Source organism: Monodon monoceros, unplaced genomic scaffold, assembly GCF_005190385.1.
Source record: "Monodon monoceros isolate NGI ecotype Baffin Bay Population unplaced genomic scaffold, NGI_Narwhal_1 Super_Scaffold_13, whole genome shotgun sequence".
Lineage (NCBI taxonomy): Eukaryota > Metazoa > Chordata > Mammalia > Artiodactyla > Monodontidae > Monodon > Monodon monoceros.
The window spans coordinates 4,281,300-4,301,035 of NW_021703769.1; the positions used below are offsets into that span (position 1 = coordinate 4,281,300).

The window sequence follows — 19,736 nt, forward strand, 5'->3', positions numbered from 1 at the left end:
TAAATCTGCTTTCCACCTCTTTTCCCATCGCTAAAACGCCGCCTCTGCCCTCAGAACAGCAGCCCCAGGCCTGCAGGGCTCTCTCTGGCCTCCTCTGCAGCTCCAAGGCCCTGGAATGGCCATTTGAACCAAGCACCTGACTTAAAACCAAAAAAAACAAAAAAAAAAACAACCCACCATTTTCAAGAATGAGACGTACGGCCACTGAAAACCCCTCGGCTGCTTTCAAAGCCGATGGAGCAGAACACAAGCTAGACCCCCCCCCGCCCCGCCCTCCAAGGCTCGGGGTTAAAGTCACAGCTCACCCCACAGAGGGGAAGGGGGAAGCCGGCACCCAGCAGCTGGCTAAGTTCTGCCCTACCGGCCCTTCCTATGCCCGGCTCACCCCTGCCTGCAAACAGCGGGCCTGACCGGCGCAACGGGGACCGGGACCCAGGACCGTGCGGGGGGGCGCTTCCCTCCCTCCTTCAGTGTATACATGAGCCCGCGGTGACAGCCCGCTTTGCACTCCACTCGCATCTCTTTCAGAGCCCCCTCCCCTTCCCCCCACCACAAGCCTCCTCGGTAAAAAACCAAAAACCATCTTGTTCTTTCATCATAATTAAAGTGCTGTCAGGGAAAATGGCATGGCTGATTTTTGCCGCAGCTGAAATGACCCTCTGCTTTCCTCTCCTCTCATTTGCTAAAGTGGTCCTTTCTCTGCCTGAAATCAGGCCCTTTGGTGATGGAAATTTTAGCAGGAAGCAGAGAGTTCTAAGCAGAATCCTAACCTTGGGAGGGTGGGGAGAGAAATCGATGTTTTTGGAGCTGGCCCCTCTGCGGCAGCAGCCTAGGTGCTGCAGGGCTATCCTCCCGGCTGCCGCAGCCCTCTGCTCCATCCACGCCCGGCTCCCTAATTACCAGACATTGTCAGGGGTCGCAATTTTGCCACATTTGGAGGTCGATTCTCCCCGTTGACTTATCTAAAGGGCAGGAGGAAGCTGCTTGGAAGGAAGTAAACAGGTTCTGGATCTGGGAAGATAAAATCCAAGCGCCTTCCTCGCTCGGAGGGAAAGCGTGACTGCATATTTAATATCCTCGCCAGCCTGCGTGTTTGTGTTTGAAATAAAGCTATAACTTAGACGCATAATGAAATGCCCTCCTCCTCCCCGCCGAGTGCTACCGAGCCCCTGGGTGACACTCCTGTCACGGCCACTGCAGTGCCCCGGGCTCTCTCTGGCAATGGCATCTCATCTCATTTTGTGAAAACGTCACTCTGTCCTGTTAGCTATCAGAGAACTTTCTAAAAAGGACATTTCAGGTGAGCAATGCAGTAATGTTTAAGGGTGAAAAAAAAAGAAAAAAAATTAAAAAGAAAAGAACGAAAAGGAACCCAGGGCCCTGAGTACTTTTGAGCTGTGCCTTTGGAATCCATGACATATTATTCAAACTCGTATCATGTGAGGAATTCATAATATTCATCCCAGCCTTCAACTACTTCGATTTTAAGGAAACATTTCAAAATTAACTTAATTTCCTTTTCCTAAATATCATGCATCTTGGAAAGGCCCCTTCTGAGTTTCACTGGGGAGCTTAATTGGCAGGCTTCCGGGTTTCTAGAAGGGTATGCTAATATCTGGCAAGTCAAAATGGCAATCCAGGCCTCCCTCAATTGAATCATTAGTTGTTAACGCACCTCTGAGTAACTCCTAGCTCAGGTGTGAAACCAACCCAAGTGTCACTAAAGCACCACTTTTTCCTCGGGCTGCAACGCGGGGTGGTGGGGCTGTTTATGTAACACGCCAGCAGCAACCTTGTTTGTGCTGCTTCATTATTTGCTGGCCTGGACTCCTGCCTCCTTGCTCCTTTCTCCCCCCAACCCCCGACTTTCTTTTTTTTCCCCCCTTTTTAGAGAAAGCAAAGCAGCTGTATAGTACTCAAATCTTTTATTTCCTGACTATTCTGTGTGTCAGAGCAGTGGACGCTGGAGAAAAACATGGGGCTTGTTATTACCGGCCTGAGCCGGAATGAGTCAGGCACCCGAAGCTTCCATCTGGACCTGACTCTGCCATTCGGATGGGGGCCCCCTCCTACCACCCACTAAGCTGTACCTGGAGAGCTGGGGTGGGGGAGAAAGTCCTGGGGTCACGGGAGCAGGGGAGAGGGAGCCAATTCACTGCACTGGGGGTGCACAGAGCTGGGCTGGGGAGAATGGGGCTCAGGTGTCAACTGCCCTAACGCCCCCTCCCCTGTCTTCCTCCACCGCCTCCTGTTAGAATTCTATTCCACTATTAAAAATGTGACTCTCTCAGCTTCCTGGCCTCCGAGAGCTCTTTATTAAAATGCAAACGTCCCTTAAGGGTAGCTCCGTAAGCCTCTGCCGGCTAATGGGATTAAGTGAACAGAACACAGCCACCTGCAGGGAGGTAAGGAGGCCTGGGGGCCAGCCCCACCTTCTCAAATTTGCCAAAGGCTCATCCCTGAACAGGCAGAAAGCAAAATTCAGCCTTCCCCGTCTCAGATGTCTTTGAAAGGGGACTCTGTAGCCAGAGCCTGAGTCCCAGCAGTGGGATCGTTTGCTCACTGTAATTCTTGGCGCCCTGGTGGCCCCATCTCTTTCCAATCATTTCTCTTAGGATGGACATCGTTTTCAAGGTATCCTAGCAGAGTGGTCCGGATTCAAGAGAGGAGCATCAGGCCAGCGGTGGGGAAGTAATTGCACATAACTAATTCATTTACAGAGGCAGCCACTTGTAATAAAGGACGTTTTCAAAGTGACTTGGCAAACTGATTTTTTTTCCTGAGCTGGTAAACAAGCTTCGCTTTATGCCCTGAAAATGGGTTTTCCCTCACATTGATTTCTTAGTGTGCCTCTCAGGTGAAGGGCACGAAAATGTCACAAACAAGGAGAAGCCCAAACTTAATAATTCTGTAAACCTGAATTTTACTCGTGGAATCAAACCAGTCCCTGTCGTCTGGGAGTTCCTTCAGTTCAGTAGCCCTCACAAAAGCACTTCCCTCATCGTATAGCTAAAATAAAAATTCTCCATCTACCTATCTGTACACACACATTTTATAAAAATCACATACCATATGCTGAGCATTACAGGAGACCTTTAGATAAAACGACTCTTCCAAGGCTACTGAAGAGATGACTGAAAAGTTTGTGAAAGAAAAACTGGAAATTAAATTCTGGAATTAAGAGTGCATTTTTCTTCCCACAATGACCGGGAATTAATTATACTATTGAATATCGCGGATCTCTATTTGCATTAGGAAACAGGAAAAAGAGGCCCAGAGCTCAGGATCTAAGATGGAGGACGGAAGCTAAGATGGAGGACAGGCCAGGACCTAAGATGGAGGACTGGAGCCAAAATGGAGGGCAGCCCAGAAGCTAAGATGGAGGGCCCAAGCTAAGGTGAAAACACTCCACAGCACCTCAGGACTTCTGGCTGCAAACTACAAACACTCCCTCACCCCACCCCTCAGAATACAAACCCTAGACACAGAAGATTCTAAGGTTCGGTGGAAGAAGTTTGGGGCTACCCCAAAGAGAATTCTCAGTCCTTGAAGATCCTGGAAGGCATAGTTAGGCTCCAGACAGATCAGAAAATGAAGAGAGATGGGGCTAAAGGCAGTTCTCTCACCACCCCAGGGCCAGGCCTCTGCAGTCCCTTCTGAAAGCAAGCCCACGCCTCAGCTCTCCCAGTGAGCCCCAGGGCAACACCTCCCGGAGAAAGGCATCGTTCCGTAGCATCTCTGAGGCCCACACTGCGCCTGCAGAAGGCCCGTCCCCGCTGTTGGCATATAACTGTTCAGCCCCAGACTGGCATGGAAATCTGAACTGTATGCCCGTCCAATATCTACAGACGGGTGTTAGTTTTGACCCAAGCAGATCCTTCGGGGTTTTCTGCAATCTCATTATCAGGACTCAACAATAATTTCATGTAACCACTGATTTGCTTTGCTTAACTAAGTTGGAGTAGTGTCAGAAGGCCGCTAAAGTCTGTTTTTTGACAACCTTTCCATCTTTTCTTAGCTGCCATGTCTATTCCCTATTTAATCACCGGGCAGCGACGGTCCACGCTTAACTTCCTGGGGCTGTTATGCTCAAAGGGAGCAGCAATGTCTTATACCTTTATCTTCCCCACGCGGAAGGGCACATATTAGGTGTATATTGAGTGAATGAATGAATAAATGAAAATGCCCCAGCGAAGGCCAACTCACCGACCCGGCAAGGATTTCATCCTTCTGGGAGGCTTGGCAGACACATGAGCAGCTACTGCAAGTTAAGAGATGCTACTAGAAAGGCAAAAGGGAAACAGCCATTTCGACATCCCATTTAACCCCCAAATTAGGAAAGAACTTATCGGTGAGGGAAAATGGGAGCATTTGCACCGAGAACTGGGCAGTATTCCATGCTCTTTGCCAAGCTGGACACAGTCTACTTATGAGGTAAACCTCAGATCTGCCAATAGTCAGAAACTTGAAAAATTAATTCGTGACAACTGTTTTCATTTGGAACCATGATTTCCCTCAATTAGGCATGTCACTTGATGCTAAATTCCCATTAAACACTTCCCAACAACTTTTTCTTTATTTTTTCTGAAGAACAGCCATGACCCCCTTTCCCCAACGATTCTTAAAGGTCACAGAAGGTCCATTTGATAAGCATATTGGTGGCAAATCCCCTTTCCTGACTCTTAGGACAGCAATTGTTTTTCCCCCTACTGGCCCCTAATGGGCAATTTTGCTGGGTTTCAAAGCAATGCAAATTTAGCTCCAATCAATTAGTAACACATTTCTAACTTCTGGGGGCTTGGGAAAAGTGTGAACTTTTCCTGGTGGAGGGAAGTTAAACCTTGAGAACAAACCAAATCCTGGTCAACCTAGCAAACCTCTTCTGCCTCAGTGGGCTTTTTTTTTTTTTTTTTTTTTAAGTCCCGAACTTGGGAGAATGGAGCCCTACTACAACAAATTAGACAAGACTTTGTTGGGGTTTTTTTTTTTTTTCACTTGAGCTAATGAATAAGGCACAGGACACAGAGGCAGCTGACGGAATATTTTCCCCACTAATGCCAGGAAGCTGAAATCTGCTCTCGTGTTGTGCTTTTTTTTTTTATAGCCTGAGAGATTTGCATCTGGGTGTGATGTGCACTTGGGGGCCCCCCAGCACAAAGCAATCAATCTTGTCTCCTGCTGCAGAATCCCCCTCCCCCTTCCTCACTGAATAGAGCTGTCTCCCCTCTCTAATGAACATACCCAGGAGAATAAAACTTGTTTTTCAAAAGTGTGGGGAAGGAAGAAAGGAAGGAAGGGAGGAAGGAAGGAAAAAAAAAGCACACAATGCCTATACTGGGTCTGGCCGGAGCCAAGTTCTCGAGGACGCTAACCTATAAACTTCTAAGGATTTCCTCAACGTCTGAGATGTATACGTAATATACAGGGTGTTTGCTTTCAGCCTTAAGATTTGCTTTGCTTTGTTTTGAGTAATTATCAAAGAACTCATAAAGATTGGCCTTTTTTTTTTTTAGGTCAAAAAGGTCCAACGGGTGCCAGATTTCTTAAAATCAAACCACTCCGTGGGGTAAGGCTGGTGAAAACACTCAGAAAGTTAGGTCATGCTAGAAGGGGGCTTATTACTAATTAAAAAAAAAAAAATTGAGCTATCATTTTAGGGTCAGGAGAGGAACATTTGGGAAACTGAAAAAGGGCCGACTGTGGGAGAGAGGGCAGTGGTCAGAGCTCAGGGGACAGTGGGGAAGGGAGGTGGGGGCCTTGGTCCTGGCACTCTCCACCAGCCCTCCAGTCCCTGTACTACTTGGTGCGCTCCTGGGACCCACATGGGCCCATGGGGCAGAGGGACGGGGAGGGGGCGATGCCCCCCCGCCCCCGCCAGACTCCTGGGCCTGCCTCCCCAGTCCTCCAGTTGAGGGCAGCCCGGCTCCTCAGCTGTGCAGGCACTGGCAGCTCTCCATCCTCTGCCTGGGGCAACTTGCATTCTTTGCACCCCATGCCTCTGCCTCGGCCCTTCCAGACTCTAAGTTCCTAGAGGGCAGGGACCACGTCTAGTGTCTAGAGCTAAGTATAGCAAAGGCACTTTTTCTTTCCTTCTCTTTCTCTCTCTCCCCCTTTTTCTCTCCTCCTTCTCTCCCTTTCAAACTTTTCATTTCATCTCTGTGTTTCTGTGGCTCTTTCCTTCCTTTTGTACCTTCTTTCTCTGTCTTTCAACAATAAAGAACTGGTTTGGGGGGGAGCTGGTTTTTAACTTTGGAGTAGTTCACAAAAGTTCGGGGGAGGAGACACAAAAAAAGGAATTCAGATTCCTTCCCCCTTCCCCCCATCCCACCCCAGGGAAAGCGCTGAGCTAGTAAAAGAACCCTGAAAAGACACAATGGAGAATGTGGGAAAGGCGCTCAGGAAGTCAGTGTGTGTTGGCTGGGGGGTGAGCTAAAGGTGAAGTTGTTTGCACACCGCGATTAGTACCCTCTTTAGAAACATCCATACGTCTGGGTAAAGAACAGGAGGAGATAAGGAGATATAAAATCCTGACAGGATAAGGGCGGGACGGGGGGGGGGGATTTCCTGTAATATTATAATGTCATTTTAACAATAAGTACGACTTCTGGAAGAAAAAGGGAAAGGGGTCAGGGAAAGTATGGGGTGTGGATTCCCAGTCCTGTGGGCAGCGAAAGTGGGCGGTTTGGCCCTGTGTGGGAGACCCTGAGTTCTAAGAGGGCATGGCCCCCTAGAAGGTAAAGATGTGCGTGCTGTCTGGGGAGGGGGGGGTGGGGGGTGGGGGGGGCGGGGGAGAAACTGGCAAAGAAACCCATCAAATGAACGACCAAAGCCCCCTGTTCCCCCAAATCACAGAATGGCAGGATTGGTGTTAAAACTAAACTCCCAGGGACCCAGCACAGGGTGAGACCGCAACCTGAGACATCCCCTGAAACCTGGGGCTTTTTCCCATAGGGCTTTCCTACATTTCATCTAGAAAATTCTAAGTGATCCCACTTCCTGCGAGCATCCCAGCCATTCTGAGCTCTCTGCTGACCTCTGGTGGGGGAGGAGCTCTACTGGCCCAGAAAAGGTGTTAGAAACTGGGCAGCGCACCTGCCCTGCTTTCCCAGGGACCCCAGCATCCAGAGGAACCCCCTTCCCCGGGGGGGGCTTTGTTAACCTGCCTCGTCCAAGGTTCAGGGCTATAGGTTGGAAGGTGTGAGAAGGAAAAAGGTCAGAAAAGCTTTAAAGGAGCCCCAGGTGATTAGGAGCTTAAGAGAAGCATGTTGGAATAAAGTTTGTTGACTTAAAGAAGAGGATTTTTTACTAGCAGGGCGGGGGAAGCTTTTGCCCGAAGTTAATATATTTTATTCAGTCCCTTTGATTTTGTTCAACTATAAAAGAGGGAGGGAAGAGAATGTATCTAAGAACAGTATATGGAGGGTAAGTTTCGTTGGAAAGGAATAAACTCCCATGACGGGACTTGGTAGGTCCTGGCATGGTAAGTTCACGTGGCCCTTCTCAAATAGATGACCTCATGATTTTACAGCTGCTGCAGGGAGGGGAGGGGAGGCGGGGGGAAGAAATGGCAAGGATGCCTGTTCTCTTCGGAACCAAGGAACTTGGCCCCAGACACCATCAGATCTCACCTCCCCTCCACTGGAACTTGGCCTAAACAAGACAGATGTGACCTTCCCCCAAGTCCAGGGTTGGGCCTGAGATGGAGGGTGCGGGTCCCATCCTTAGATGGAGAAGACTCCTGAATGCCCCTGAGTGCTCAGCGGGTTTGCAGCCCTGAGAGGTAGAGAAGGGTTGTAAAGGGGAGAAAATTAAAACTAGCTCTGAAATCTGAGACCCTCAAAAACCCAATGATGCTCCCATGAATGAAAAAACCATAAGGATTTACTCTCAGCCAGTATCTTCTCTATAAGACAGCACCGAGCATTCACCCCAAAGTCTACTCTCTCATTTCCCTGCATCTTCCCATACTGTCTCAAATGCTAACTCCTCCAGGAAGGCTCCCTGGGTTTCCCTGCTGGAAAAAAGGACCTAAATCCACCTCTGAATTTCTTTTCTAGCCCTTGATTGGGGTGAGAAAGAATGTCCCACTGTCCTCTGCACCCTGCAGAGATTCTCCCAGGGATGGGTTCTCAGAAATTATTAATTATGTGCCAAAGGGCAAAAGATAGGCCTAAAATTGCCTGTACAAGCTGCCATTTTGAAAAGGATACTTTAAGAAAGAGAGAGAGAGTGTGTGGCGGGGCAGGGGGGTGGTTTGGCATACCAGTTCTACCACAACTTTTAATAAGAGAATTAAAGAACTTTTAAAGTGAGAAGGACATCTCTCTCATTTTTCAGATGAGAAAAACTGGGACCCAGAATATAAAGCAATTTGCCCAAAGGTCTCAGAAACTGGTTCCCAGAAGACCTAGGGCACACACACGGCCTAGGAATTTAGAGGTCATTGTGATAGTGTGTGTTCCCACACTGGCTAGGGTCTAATAGAGCCACTAGTTAAAAGGGACAGGATTGGGACTTCCCTGGTGGCGCAGTGGATAAGACTGCGCTTCCAATGCAGGGAGCTTAAGTTCGATCCTTGGTCAGGGAACTAGATCCCACATGCATGCTGCAACTAAGAGTTCTTGTGCCACAACTAAGGAGATGGCGAGCCGCAACTAAGGAGCCCATCTGCTGCAACTAAGACCTGGTGCAACCAACCAAATAAATAAATAAATATTTAAAAGATAAATAAAAGGGACAGGGTTTGACCTCAGATATCAATTGTTCAACTGGAACACCTTTAAAACTATCCCTGGGCCTTGAGGGCGGGAGCTGTGTCCCTGGGAAAGAGGATTAGGGGAGGGGCCGTGGAATTCTGCCTTAGGCACCAGCACATGGTGAATTTTGAAAAGCCAGGCTCTCAATAGTAAAAGCCGAGCGCCATCTGCCAGCCAGTTCTGAGCAGCCTTGCTTTATTTTATTGTCTCTGCTTCTCAGCCCTAAGTCGTTGGTGTTCTCGTCTCTTTCCCTTAAAAAAAAAAAAAAAAAAAGGTATTTCTTGCTCAGAAACCCCCTTAAAATAAGAATCTTATTTTTTTAAAAAAATCGCAAGAGAGAGAGAAAAAAAAAGGGAAAGCAAGGAAAAAATGAGGGAATCTATTAAGAGGCTGATTTCTGCTCCCCCATTTCTGAGCTGTGTGGACCACTGGGGAGAATGGGACAGAGCACCCCGCTTTCTCCATCAAAGGCAGCCCTGGTGGTCTGTCTCCTGACCCTTTCTTCCTGGCAGGATGAAAGATCAGTGCCCAGCTTGGAGCCTGCCTTAATATCAGAAGTCAGACCCTATCTCTGGGGAGTCAAGGTTCTAGGGCCAGAAAGAAAGAGAGAAGTGAGGCCTCTGCCGTCTGGCAACTTAAGTCTCAGGATAAGATGTCTGCAAGGGTTTTGGATTTGTCCCTTGGGTCATTACCTCTTTCTACATAAAGGTGAACACAGAGAGATCCCCCCTGTCTTTCTGTTGGATGGCCCACCAAACTTAAGCCCCTATCTTGACCATGGCAGAATCATCATAACATGGAGCCTTGTCGGTACTTTTAAGAGTCAAATTTTGGGGCTTCCCCGGTGGCACAGTGGTTGAGAGTCTGCCTGCCGATGCAGGGGACACGGGTTTGTGCCCCGGTCCGGGAAGATCCCACATGCTGCGGAGCGGCTGGGCCCGTGAGCCATGGCCGCTGAGCCTGCGCGTCCGGAGCCTGTGCTCCGCAGCGGGAGAGGCCACAACAGTGACAGGCCCGCGTACCGCAAAAAAAAAAAAAAAAAAAAAAAAAAAAAAGCGTCAAACTTTGGCCTTTTCTGGATGTCACCTGGCAAATTCATGGAATCCCTGAATAGAGCAGTTCAATCAACCAAGGTTCTGGAAATGAGAGCCCGCTAACATTTACCCAGTGTGCTCTTTCCACGATCCTGGGCCCCTCTGCCCGCCCCCCTCTACAATCAAGGCAACGTGGGGAGACAGCGAAGGATGACAACAAGCTCACCCCATCCCAACCGCCCAAGGATAAAGATTCCTGATAGCGCTCCAGAGTGACCGGATCCCATCGGGAAAAGGCCCAAAGACTTGCATTTGGAAAGGGCGACCCTCCATCAAGTGTCCATCTTAAAATCAGCCCTGGCCGTTTGTTTGCAAAACAAAATGATCTAATACGCTTCCCTTTTAGCAGCTAAGAAGGAAGAAATGAAATCACCTAAGTGTTGAATTATAAATAGCTATTATTTTCTGGCAATCCAACTTTTAAAAATTTTCCCCTAACGTCTGGCATTTGTTTTTGGGTTCTGCCTGGAGCCTTCTAAGCATTTCCTTGGAAAGATGCTGCACTTGGTCCCAGGCAAAAAGTCAAAATCAACATTCAAAAAACATGCCTTGGGTAGTTCTGAGAATTCTGCAATAAGAAGATCTTAGTTAGGGGGCACTTCACTTAACTAAACTTGAAACCTATTAAAAAAAATGATATTTTAAATTTAACATGTCCAATATATAATTGATCAAAGTACCAATCAGTTTCCACCCACCCTTTACCCTAAAGTAATCTTAACAGTAAAAGCAAAAGTCCAAGTTCATATAGGTGTCTGGAGTGGAGAGTGGGGTTTTTGTTTTCTGTTTTCCCTTCTAGACTTTGCAATTAACTTAAAGGCCACACATTCCAAATTCTCTAAGGAAAAAGAAAAAAAACTTTTTTAAAAAAAGTTAAATCTCTGATGAATCTGTAATAACTGTATTGGAAGATCAGAAGGGGGCAAAAATATAAGTGTTTTAGGCTCAAAATATAATAAAGAAGCGATAAAGTCTCCTTCCATAAGGGATACTTGGGGGAGAGACTCATTAGGTGCAAGCTGGGGGCCTAGACCACTATTTAAAAGCAAAATGATTTATTCAACTATACTTCAGTAAAAAATTTTTGTAAAAAATAAAATGAAAAAATGATGTATTCCTGTTGTGATTATTCCAAGATATTGGTTATAGAATGTGCCCTAGGATGAGGGGGTGGGCAGGGTGCATCTACCATCTTATCAAAAACCAAGTGCAACTCTCTTGATCAGGAAATGTCCCTAGGTTCTTATTCCTGTTGGCACAGGTATGTTTTATTCCTAAAAGATCTCATTTTACCTTCCTCAGTACAGTCATTCAGAGGCATTCCTTCCGCTGCCCCCCATTCCACCCCTACAGCTTCCTGCCTTGAAGTATCTCAGTTGCTATAGGTTACGGGGCACCTCCATTCAGTGGGCTGGTTCCCTGTGGTCGCGGGGCTCAGGTGACCCCCAGGGCCCACGCCCATGGCAGGTGTGTACACACTGCCAATCACAGGCTCCATTTGCGTTTTGTGGGACACACGCAAGGTGGGTCCCCAGCCATCCCAGAGCTGATATATGACCAGCAGCCATCTGAGCATCAGTGCTGATTATCTTGGCCACCCTCCTCCACGACGCACAGTGAATTAACGTACGCACACCAGACGGGGAGAATTCCCTGCCTGCTGCAGACAAAGGCCCCTAAAGAACCCCTGAGTGGTAGATGTGATCATTTAAGGGTTAAAGTCTATGTAAGCCCCGAGTTATCCTGGTCCATTGATTAGCTATGGGACTGACTTGGTTAATCAGAGTCTTAGACCGATTCATTATTTCCACCCTTTTCTATTCTATTTAGGGTCAGCTGGTGACTTTTTAGGTCACCTTCTTTTCAGAGATTTTTGGAAATTAGTTCTACCCTGGAATGTAGGCTCACCAACACTGGCATAAACCTTTCTGACTGGTTATTAGTAACTGAAGTCAACAGCCTTTTCTCTGAAGATAATTTTTTATTTTAAGGTGTTCACGTTCTGACCTGTATGATCTCTACCTTCCCCAGGATTTGATGTTGATAATGTTAGGGCAGTGGTTCTCAACTGGGGATGATTTCTGCCCCCCCCTCCACCCCAGGGGATACTTGGCAATGACTACAGGAAGTTTTGGTTGTCACACTGCGTATGTGGTGGTGCTTGGTGGGGTAGGCTGTGGCTGTGTGTGTGTGTGTGTGTGTGTGTGTGTGTGTGTGTGTGTTACTGGCGTCAAGTGGGTAGAGGTCAGAGAGGCTGCTAACACCCTACATTGCACAGGATGGTCCCCATGGCAACAGAACGCCTATGGAAGACCCCTTTGTTAGACAGAGCCCCCTGAAAATGCTAATATGCCAGCACAGAGCCAGCAGGGAGAAGTCAGAGCTTAAACATAAAAGGCTAGGTCTGAGTAAAGCTCTGGGGCCTGTTAAATCCAGGCTTTGTCCTGGGGTGGGGTGGGAGGGTGCAGCTGGAGTGGGACCCTCCTCTGTCTCTGCTGGCTCTTCCCTTCCCCTCTCATTTTCACTATAGATGTGACACCTTTCTTCTGCCTGTGCCGTCTCACCATCTAGTGGCCACCTGAAATATCAACTCACCTTCACCATCTCTGCGCCATTCTAGATTCAGTCATTAAAAAATTCACATTGGGGGGAGGCAGTGGGTGGATGGACCCCGAACGACGTATATGATTTTATTAATAAGTTAATTAAGCATCTTGTAGGCATAACAGACCTATATAGAGAACAGCTATAAAGAATTAAGATGAACACTTTCTATGATTTCAGCAGCCCACAAAGGCCAAAAACCTTAGGAGTTACCTTATATAACCACAGAGAAGCAAGTAGCATCTACTTAAAAGGGGGTGTCCAAGTGGCCCCAGCAATTTAAGTAGCTATATACTTCCTAAGTAACACTGCCTATTCTCCACAGATTGGTTTTTCTTTTTCAAAGGTAACCATCAGCTACTTTTACAGCTAAAGAAACAGGCCTACTAGGCATGTGGTCCCCAAGATCAGCAGGGTGCTGGGATGGACACTAGCTGAGATGTAGGACCTTGTTCCTATTTCCCTGGGTTGAGCCCTGGCAAGCAGCCCTTCTTGGCCCTGGACTCTATCACAATGCCTGATTTTAGTTTGTGTGCCTCATCTTACGAATTATTCTTTCTTTGCAAAAATCCCACAGCTGCAAACTTACCTGAATGGAGGTTCCCTATAAAAAAAGTCTCCAAGGTCATTTGCAAATTAGCAATCAGTTTGAGGCAAGGCAAAACTGTTCAAATAGGAAAGAGGAGAGAGGTACTCTGGTCTTTGGATTGAGAGGGAGAGTCAAGAGCTGGACAAATCGAGTTCTTTTTCCCTGAGAAGAATCGACGCTCCGTGTTGACACGGAGCTCGTGAAAGCTTGACTGTGCCACTCCTTCAGAAGTGGGTACGAGAGATTTTCCTTCCCATTATCAACTCATTAAAGGAAGTTTAAGGTACGTACTCTGTCCCACACACCAAGTATGTGTGACAACTTCAGAAACATTGACTGACTCATAATAAATTCGGGATCCGATAACAATTTCTACCTTTATACCTCTCTCCTCGCCCAAAATTGAATCATTAAGAAACATTTAGTAAGATCTAATGTTCAAGTTCTGTGGGCAGAACTCCAGGAGTCGAAATGCTCGGGAATTCTCCTGAGGTTTAACAAATTACTCTGCAATGCAACGTGGGATTTTCCTTCTAAGTAAGGACGGCAGAGGCGCACGCCCTTGATTTTCGTTGCTCTGTCACAGATCAGTTACCTAACATCCTTCTCTATTACAGCCCCCAGTTGCTGTCTGGGTAAAACTACTCCAGTAATTCTGATTGGAGGGGGCTACACCTCTCAAGTGTTTGCTGTCTGAGAACAGAGCATCCCATATCTCAACTGAGCATGTGATGATCAACAGGAAAATTCAAACATGGGTTTTTTTTGTGTGTATGTTGTTCCCTACCTCGTTCTTGGAGGTCTCCTCATCTTCCATTCCCAGTGGCTGGCCTTCGTCACCATCTGGCTGTCGGGAAGGAAAACTAGAGACAATCTTTTTTTTTTTTTTTGCATGTGTAATAAGAACAGAGCAATCTGTGCTCAGGACCCCGGGCTCAACCATAGTATCCGGTTGGTTTATAGATAGGAGCTAATAAAAAGAGGGGGAGTGGCAGAGGGGGCTGTGGGCTCCGAGAGGGAGGTAGGCGGCACTTTCTCAGGACAGGTAAAAAATAAGTTCCCGCCTCATCCTGTTGCGCACCTAACAGTGACTCCACACGATCATAAATTTGGCAAAGAGTCGTCAGTCTATGGCTTGGGTTACCCTTATTTATAAAATGTGTACAAAGAGTGTACTCTGAAACGTCGAGACAGAAAGACAGGATGGGTGCCTGGGACTTTTAGAACTTTAGGTCTCATGGGGAATACAGAAAACAAAAAAAACAACCAGGGACTTCCCTGGCGCTCCAGTGGTTAAGACTCCATGCTTCCAATGCAAGGAGCATGGGTTCGATCCCTGGTCGGGGAACTAAGATCCCATATACCACATGGTATGGCCAAGAAAATATTAAACAAACAAACAGAAAACATCAAAAACAAAAAAACAAACCTTCACTTGGACCAGGGAGAGAGAAGTTCAGGAAGAAAAGTAAATTTCTAAACATAATGGCTACCATTTATCAGACACTTACATGTGCCAGGCCCTGGGTTCAAGGCTTCTCTCAATTTCTAGTATCTGGCCCCCATTTTAGAGGAATTAAGGAAAAGGACATATCTTCCTCTGATTCTTCTGCAAACACCCCTCCCCTCCCTTGGCCTACTCCAATGGCCAGTTTGTATCTGGGGCTTCCCACTAGCCTTCCTCAGTTTTATAAAGGCCACTTTGACTTGCTGACTCTTTAGCAGAATCCCAAAGAGAGAGACTCAGGCCCATCTTTCTCTCACTCCCTGAAGAGATGAGGATCTTATGCCCAGGGTGACCACAGGCCACAACAGGAATCTGATGGGACAAAGACCCTTTCAGTCTAATTCAATGAAATCTGTTGAGGTTGGTGTTAACAGGGCCGGAGTCTGAGTTCCTCTTACTGGGGGGGGCCACCAGAGCTGGAGAGGGTTAATTAGAATGGCCTGACTAACTGTTTTAATTGCTGGTGGGAACCCTGTCACAGCAACTGGCCCTGCCCTTTCTGTTTTGAAAATTGCTACACTTGCAGAGGAATCCGATTTTGAAATGGACAACTGGCATGTTAATTTCACATTCCATTAGAAACCCTAGGAGGCACAAGGTGGGTTGGGAAGAACCCTGCCTTTGCCACAGGTTAAAGAAACCAAGAAGTGTAGAGACCAGTTTTCATTTGCTATTTACATGCCTCCTAAAAGTCACTTAATGGAGAGGGATTTGGAGGGCCACGGTTTTGCTGGGGTGAGGGGTATGTTTTATTTGGTGGGAAAATTAACTCTATAAAGAAGACACACGGTTGGGATGGAGAATTTCAAATCTAGTCAATTAGGTTACCGTGTCTAAAAAAGTTTTTTTTTTTTTTTTTTTTTTTTTTGCTTAATACCAACCTTCCCCCATAAAAGTCAAAGGTGATTTCCAAGATTATGTACTGACACTCACTAAGAAGGAATTAGCCCCGACTGAAAGGAAGGAATACTTTTAAGAAATAATCACTATGAAGAATATTGAGTAAGAGTTATTTTAATAGGGTCATTAGATCCAGGCCAGGAGATTCTAAACAGTCTATTACACTCTAACACTAATAATGGAGGGGTTTGCATAAAAGCAACTGTATTTTTAAATGATCATAATGATTTTTTAGTGGAAACCTGAGTAAAGAAAAAAAGCTTTAGACCTTGCTAAAGAACACTTCTGGGGGTTTTTTAAAAGACTTTAAAGAAAACCTGCATTTAAAAAAAGAAGTCCAACAAACAAACAAAGACTGCAGTGTTGGCAGATGAATGACAGCAAATGTGGAAACAAAATATCACCACAGCAGTGACAGGTATCCCAGCAATGAGGAGGCTCACATTTCACGTACACTCAATGGACATTTATAACCAAGGATCTGTCTGGTTCTGGTTATTATTCAGGAGGCAGAAGACTGCGGGACACCTGTCATCTGACAAGGGATTTTAAGAGCACATAGCGCACTTAACAATAATCATGCCTCACGCTGAAATGACGCTTTATAACTTATTACCACATTTTGGGGGTAAGCACTGAATTAGAAACTTCTGATTCCTTCACTTACCTTGCAGTCTTTGAGCAAAAGTCCCTGACATTTAATCTCTGAGCTTTTGGTTTACTTGCCTATGAAATGGGGTCCCATCACATTTTTACTGCCCAAGGCTGTTGCAAAGGACAAATGTCACTGGATGAAAGGCTTTTAAAAATACAGTAAAAAAGTGCTATCATTATGTGTAATCATTACTCTTACAGGTTACTAACAATTCTGAAGGCAGTGAGGCTATCCCTCTCAAGCTGGGGGTGGGAGGAATGTACAAAAAGGTGACAAACCCCACTTTTTTTTGCTTAATACCAGTTTTCCATGGTATATGTAACGTAGGCAAATGATAAAAATTAACATAGCTGTATAGAAAGGCATTTTTTTTTTTTTGAGAAAAATCTATGGAAATTGGATTTTAAAAGGCAAGGAAGAGATTTTTGGCCTGGTAAGCCATGCCCTTCCCACTGCACCAAACAGCTCAGTGGAGGCATTTTGAATACGGAAAAATGGCTGAATTAAAAATAAATAAAAAAGCAAAGCAAAGGGCACTCCAGCAGGATGAGATGGATGCCTCACTGTTGCACCTGGTGGCATAAATAAATTATCATACAATTAATTGAGATTCACTGTATAAATAAAGTGTCATGGCAGAATAGCCATTATTATATATAGCATTTGCCTGCACAATTTTAATAAATTCAGCAGCTACTAAGAAATTCTAGCCTAGCAGTCCCTTCAATTCTTAACAAAAATGAGGGAATCACCCAAATTAGGTTTCCAAAACATGTTTAAGCCACCGAAATTATTCAGAAAGGCAACAGAAACATGGAAATAAGTCTATTATTGCCTAGTGTTGAGTAAGAAAAAGGCTTCAACTTTTTAGCTATTCTAGAATTTCAGTCATGTTACTGATTGTCTATCTATTTCTAACTATTTATCTACCATTTTCCTTTTTAAGAGTCCCTGTAATGCGGTTAAGCTGTTTGGGCAATAAAAATGGAGAGGGTATATACACAGAAACACATACAGTTTTAAAGCAACAGATGAATCTGTATGTCACCAATTATCAAAGGATGGTCACTTGATCTTCCCTTTTCAGTGCTCAGCGTATACGGATGTCTTGTTTCATATGTTAGGATCTAAATGTTAGTGAAAAGGCTTGTCCTAAATGGAAGTGGGTCTTCATCCTGCCTCCTCTCCCCCTCTGCAATCAGTAATTCAGACCCAGAGGGGTGCCTCTCTTGTCACTTTGGCAAAATGAAACCTTGTCAGATTGCAGCCTGGCTCAACAAGCCACACTGCCACAGCAGGCAATCTGGCTTTCTGAATTCAGGTTCATGCTAGACAGGGCCCACGTTTCACTGGACAACACTGCATGCAAACGGGCTTGACCTGGGTGCAGGGCCAGGATGATGGCAGGGTGACCCCGGCTAATTTCCTTTACTTAAGGTGAATTTTTCCCCCTGCATATAAAACATGGGTAAGCAAGGGAGACTTCTAATATTCTTAAGGCTCAGCCCCAGACACGGGCTGTTTGCTACAGAGTTGATGCGTGCATAACCTATGGTTTAAGGCTCCAGTCCTGATTTAAGTGGATGGTGCTCCCCAACCCCCAGAATAGGGGATTCAGGCCACGGAGCAAAGGAGAATTTAGTGAAGATCTGCTTGAAAGTTTCATTTCACAAATGAGGCAACTGAGGCCCCGGCATATGAGGGGCACTGGCCAATTAGGGCTCAAGTGCACGCCGTCACTTTGCTCTCCTGTCTGCCCCCAATTATGGCCGCCTCCCCCATCACAGGTTTCCTACCCAGAGCTATGCTTGGGATATTGAAATGGGGCTCTTGTGGCAAAATCAGTTGTCTGCAGGAAAACAGCACGTTGTCATTTGAGGCGCTGTGCCTTCCACGCAGTTGAGGCATCTGAAATGTAAAACTGTCTCCCTCCTGGATGTTTTTGGGGAAATGATGTTGTCTGTATTTCCCTGGATGGGCATAAATAGAATGACCATCACATGTAAAACTGTGATGCGTAAGAGGCACATATCACAACAGCAAACAGTGATGCCCATAGGTCATTAATAGACACCATCACACATTATAAAATATTTAGCAAACAAACATAGCACCGCCTGAAAAGTTGTGATCTTGAAATCCCTTGAGAGGTCTTAGAGAATAAATAAAGAAATTAAGATTGTGGAGTTTCACATCTGAAATTTTCACTTAAGCCCCACATTCAGACCTTTGCTAATTGCTGCTTTGATTAGCTGTGGCACGAGAGTCAAGCTGTGGGGGGGAGGAGGGAGGTCCTGGAGAGGGGAGAGGACCCTGAAAGCTGGCATAGGTGAAGGGAGGAGGAGGGGGAAGGCCAGGGCCACCAAAGGTACCCTTCCAATGGGATTATTAACATCTTTTTAATGTTTCTGTATCCCAAGCCCATATGCAGAGGATCTTACCTTTGAGCCTCTTTGCCCCCAGCTAAAGCTGCTTGAAAGAATTCACATGCAAGCATTTACATGTCTCACAGTTTTATCACATTTTGTCCACACACTTAAAATACACTGGAAGCATTTTTTAAAAAGTTTTATTTTAATTGCATTTCAAACACAAGATGGGCATTCCACTCCCAACGCATAAACCCTCTCTCTTTACACCAAACCCCTCCTACTGTATTCTTTAAAAGGGTAAATGATTGGCTTACCTCAGGCTCTTCCCTAGGAAGAAAAATGATTTCATATTTTTTAAACATGGCCACGCCCCCTCCCACCTCCCCAGCCCCTCCCCCCCGGAACCAGCCCCGTGTGGTTTGGGATACGGGACTCGCCTACAGCGGGTTAAGTGGGGGGGGTTTTCTCCCCCTCCTCCCTCCATCCCCCGCCAGGTGAGCAGAGTGTGTGCAGAATACCGAATTTCTGCGCGCAGCCCCGGACGCCCCAGATACCTGAGTGTCTGGTTTTTCAACCGTAAAGGCGGGAGGGTTGGGCGAACGAATGAGAAGTGAGGAAACGCTTAGCGCAAAGGGAGAAAAGAGAGAAAGACAGAAAACAGGTTACGGAGGCCGGCCGGAGGCGGCCCCCTCCCCCCGCCAGCGGCCCGACATCCTGCCCAGCGTCTCCCACTACCTTCTCGGGCGTTTTCGCGCCGCCCACTGCACAGCGCCAGCGCACAGGTACCACCCGAGTGTGCGAACACGTAAAGTTTTTGCCCGCGCAATGGCGCAAAACACAAGACAGCCCGTTCCCCGGTACAAGTACACAGTCGGCGGGTAATTTGGGGGTGCCAGGGGCGGGAATGGAAGAACGCTTGAGCATATCATGCACAGGCGGACACAATATGGACACCAACACACACCAACAACAAGCCGTCTTACTCCAAGCAGCCGTGCCAGGCGAGGCGGGGACGCACCTTCTCCAATGACCCCAACCCACCAACGGCCCCAGCCAGCCTAGCCTGAGCGACCCCGGAGCCCTCCCCTGCAGTTCCTGGCTCACCTGAAGCCCCCGCCTTTCTTGCCGTCCCCCACCCCACGACTCGGCGACGTCTTACGGTCGCTGGCGCTGGTTTGTCCAGCTGGAAACGACCCTCAGTGTTGTACGGCACCACTTTTCTCCCTAAAGGGCATACACTTCGCCACCCAAGCCCACCC

At 46.8% G+C, this 19,736-nt stretch overlaps 2 protein-coding genes across 5 annotated transcripts in view; both read right to left on the minus strand.

Moving 5' to 3' along the window:
- LOC114893754 (guanine nucleotide-binding protein G(s) subunit alpha) overlaps window positions 1-19,736 on the minus strand; it is a 67,270-nt gene that overhangs the window by 32,129 nt on the left and 15,405 nt on the right. The window contains exon 2 of one of the 4 annotated variants that reach the window (XM_029219467.1): window positions 19,582-19,701. The exons of the other annotated variants lie outside the window; for them this stretch is intronic. Coding sequence (XP_029075300.1) covers window positions 19,582-19,701 — 120 coding nt within the window. The remainder of the gene's footprint in view (window positions 1-19,581; window positions 19,702-19,736) is intronic. 4 annotated transcript variants of the gene reach the window in all.
- Window positions 1-19,736, minus strand: part of LOC114893755 (neuroendocrine secretory protein 55) — a 56,939-nt gene that overhangs the window by 21,781 nt on the left and 15,422 nt on the right. The window lies entirely within an intron of this gene.